General features: G+C 50.3%; 1 protein-coding gene across 1 annotated transcript in view; it reads left to right on the plus strand.

The window, feature by feature from the left end:
• tspan12 (tetraspanin 12) overlaps window positions 1–2,981 on the plus strand; it is an 8,495-nt gene extending 5,514 nt beyond the window's left edge. Inside the window, exons 6-7 of the mRNA XM_070853582.1 lie at window positions 1–110; window positions 730–2,981. The exon at window positions 1–110 is cut by the window's left edge and continues 34 nt beyond it. Coding sequence (XP_070709683.1) covers window positions 1–110; window positions 730–1,035 — 416 coding nt within the window. The 3' untranslated portion in view covers window positions 1,036–2,981. The remainder of the gene's footprint in view (window positions 111–729) is intronic.
• Window positions 2,982–3,892: the final 911 nt, after the last annotated feature.

Consider the following 3,892-nt stretch of genomic DNA (forward strand, 5'->3'; position numbering starts at 1 on the left):
GGCTGGAGATGACGGAGATGGAGTGGCCGCCTGACTCCTGCTGCTCCAATCAGTATCCGGGCTGCGCTCGCCACGCCCACTACCACGACCTCAGCGACCTGCACCAAGAGGTGAGACGCCGCCGAGACGGGTCAGACGCACTGACCTTCCTCCTCCTCCTCTTCATCACGTCTTCTCCAGAACAAACTGATTCATGTGATCAATCAGCTCACACGGCGTTGTCAATACTCGAGTCTGATTGGTCGATCACGGCGATCTACGATCTAACAGACCGTTGCTACGGACACAGCCGTAAAAAAGAAATCATCTTTAAATCAATAAAATCTGTTTCAGATCAATAACATCAGAGGCTGCTGATTGATCGTTTGGGGAGCGTGTGGGCAGACTGGCTGCTGATTGGTCGTTTGGGGAGCGTGTGGACAGACTGGCTGCTGATTGGTCGTTTGGGGAGCGTGTGGGTAGACTGGCTGCTGATTGGTCGTTTGGGGAGCGTGTGGACAGACTGGCTGCTGATTGGTCGTTTGGGGAGCGTGTGGACAGACTGGCTGCTGATTGGTCGTTTGGGGAGCGTGTGGACAGACTGGCTGCTGATTGGTCGTTTGGGGAGCGTGTGGACAGACTGGCTGCTGATTGGTCGTTTGGGGAGCGTGTGGACAGACTGGCTGCTGATTGGTCGTTTGGGGAGCGTGTGGACAGACTGGCTGCTGATTGGTCGTCTCTCTGTTTCAGGGTTGTGGTCCAAAGATCTACAGTTTCATTCGGGGGACGAAGCAGCTGCAGGCGTTGCGTTTCCTGGGCGTGTCCATCGGCGTGGCTCAGATCCTCGCCATGGCGCTCACCCTCATGCTGCTCTGGGCGCTTTATTACGGGCGAAAGGCTCCAGAGCTGGACTCCACGCCGCCGCCGCCGCCGGAGGACTCCGCCCCCCTCACAGTGAAGTCGGGCTGCACCCGGCCAAATAAAGGCTGCACAAACCTGCCTGCCGCTGCCGCCAAGCAGAGCGGTCTCCAGTTTGAGATGGAGCGCCTGTCGTAGCTGCTGGACGCCAAACGACTCATCTCACTCAGCGAGTTCATGTCTGAGAACACGGAGACAAGAAGACCAGGATCCTGCAGGTCCAGACTAGATCCGCCTGATCCGGACTGCCGGGACGATGATGTGTTTGGATCAGTTCGGACTCCTGATGGACCGGATCCTTCTTGGATCGGTTCTCTGAAGGTCAGGTGTCTGGTCTAAAATGTCTCCACTGTGTCTGCAGAGGTTGAACCAGCAGACTGCAGCTCCCGTCTGCAGAGGATGAACCAGCAGACTGCAGCTCCCGTCTGCAGAGGATGAACCAGCAGCTCCCACAAATGCCACAATAAGAACATTTGTGATGCTCACTGACATCAGGGGGATTTCAGCGCCAACAGACTCTTTCTGCTCAAGTTAAAACACGTCTAAACCTAACCAATCAGAGGAGGGTCCTGTCTAAACCTAACCAATCAGAGGAGGGTCCTGTCTAAACTTACCAATCAGAGGAGGGTCCTGTCTACACCTGACCAATCAGAGGAGGGTCCTGTCTACACCTGACCAATCAGAGGAGGGTCCTGTCTAAACTAACCAATCAGAGGAGGGTCCTGTCTAAACTTACCAATCAGAGGAGGGTCCTGTCTAAACCTGACCAATCAGAGGAGGGTCCTGTCTAAACTAACCAATCAGAGGAGGGTCCTGTCTAAACTAACCAATCAGAGGAGGGTCCTGTCTAAACCTGACCAATCAGAGGAGGGTCCTGTCTAAACTAACCAATCAGAGGAGGGTCCTGTCTAAACCTGACCAATCAGAGGAGGGTCCTGTCTAAACCTGACCAATCAGAGGAGGGTCCTGTCTAGACTAACCAATCAGAGGAGGGTCCTGTCTAAACTAACCAATCAGAGGAGGGTCCTGTCTAAACCTGACCAATCAGAGGAGGGTCCTGTCTAGACTAACCAATCAGAGGAGGGTCCTGTCTAAACTAACCAATCAGAGGAGGGTCCTGTCTAAACTAACCAATCAGAGGAGGGTCCTGTCTAAACCTGACCAATCAGAGGAGGGTCCTGTCTACACCTGACCAATCAGAGGAGGGTCCTGTCTAAACTAACCAATCAGAGGAGGGTCCTGTCTAGACTAACCAATCAGAGGAGGGTCCTGTCTAAACCTGACCAATCAGAGGAGGGTCCTGTCTAGACTAACCAATCAGAGGAGGGTCCTGTCTAAACTAACCAATCAGAGGAGGGTCCTGTCTAAACCTGACCAATCAGAGGAGGGTCCTGTCTAGACTAACCAATCAGAGGAGGGTCCTGTCTAAACTAACCAATCAGAGGAGGGTCCTGTCTAAACTAACCAATCAGAGGAGGGTCCTGTCTAAACTAACCAATCAGAGGAGGGTCCTGTCTAAACTAACCAATCAGAGGAGGGTCCTGTCTAAACTAACCAATCAGAGGAGGGTCCTGTCTAAACCTGACCAATCAGAGGAGGGTCCTGTCTAAACTAACCAATCAGAGGAGGTCTTTGTGGAACAAATGTCACTTCTGTCTCCCAAAACCAAGACGCCCATGAAGCCAAGTCATGTGATCACAGATGTGTCAGACATCTTGGTGAGAAATCCTGAAAACACAAGCAGGTTTGTGAGGCGGCTGCAGGTGAAGACGGGGTTCTCTGTGGTTCTTCGCAGGAGGAGAACTGGAACCGGAGCTGCTGTTTGTTCTGCTTGTCGTTACTAGAAAGACAAAAACACGAGGACCGTTTCCGGCCGGAGGATCAGCAGGAGTGTTTCTCCGATCAGATGTTCCACATGTGATGTTTTCACACTGAGCAGAATAACAGCCTCTGATTGGTCACTAATGTTCTACCGTTGTTTCTGTGGACGTCATCTGGTCACATGACGAATGGAGGACGACGCTGCGTAGCAAGCAGTTTATTTATGTGTCTCACACTTATTGGAATAAACACCAAACACTAAAGCTGTGGACGCTTGTTTCAGTCATGTTCGTGTCTGAACATCAGCCGGGTGGAGTCACAGATGTACAACTTTGTTATTGGGCCCCATTTTTATGCATTTAGGGTTCAAACTGACGCTCAGGTACAAAGACCTCACAGATCACATAAACCAAAGAGAGACTGAGGTGTTTTAAAGGGTTCATTAAAGGTTTGGATCCAACACAACACTTAAGCTAACACTCAGTAACACACACACTCTGACTGGTGGAGGCAGCTGCTCTAAAACCCCTGTTTTAGTGAATGTAGTCTGGTGTGTGTGCTGTTTGTGGTTAAACCAAAAGGATCTTCCAGGTCTCTCTCTGTAGGGATCCTTTCCATGATGCTGTCACACACTTAGAATAACACTCTGAGCCTGTCAGTGGATCAAACAAGCTCTTTTAGTGGACCTACTGTGATCAGGTGCAGTTGTCCCAAAGGATCACGTTGCAGCCATTGCAGCCCGTTTGGTGTCTGCTGGCTGAGGTGATCTACTGGACCAGTTCCAACACTTTTACTACCTACCAGTCACTCACACACCAGGATGTGGACAGAGAGGATCATGGGTATGTAAAGGTCTTTGAAGGTGTTCTTATTGATCAAGTACCAAAAACCAGAACCCAACATCATCATGAAATACTGAGAAACATTGAAAGAGCCCAGAGTTCAGCAGGACCAGGTTTTATTCTGTTTCCTCACACTGGATCGACTCACTAGTTCAGATTTTATCAAGAAAACACAAGCTGTAAGAAATGAAATAATAATAATCATCAGAATCATGCAAGTTGTATCAGGAACACGTTAGAAAAATATCAGGAGGGATGTTACCGGAGGATTTACTGCACAGAGAACAGTCACAACACAGTACGGCAGTCAGAAGGATCAGGAGAGAGCACGT

Source organism: Pempheris klunzingeri, chromosome 22, assembly GCF_042242105.1.
Source record: "Pempheris klunzingeri isolate RE-2024b chromosome 22, fPemKlu1.hap1, whole genome shotgun sequence".
NCBI classification, from domain to species: domain Eukaryota; kingdom Metazoa; phylum Chordata; class Actinopteri; order Acropomatiformes; family Pempheridae; genus Pempheris; species Pempheris klunzingeri.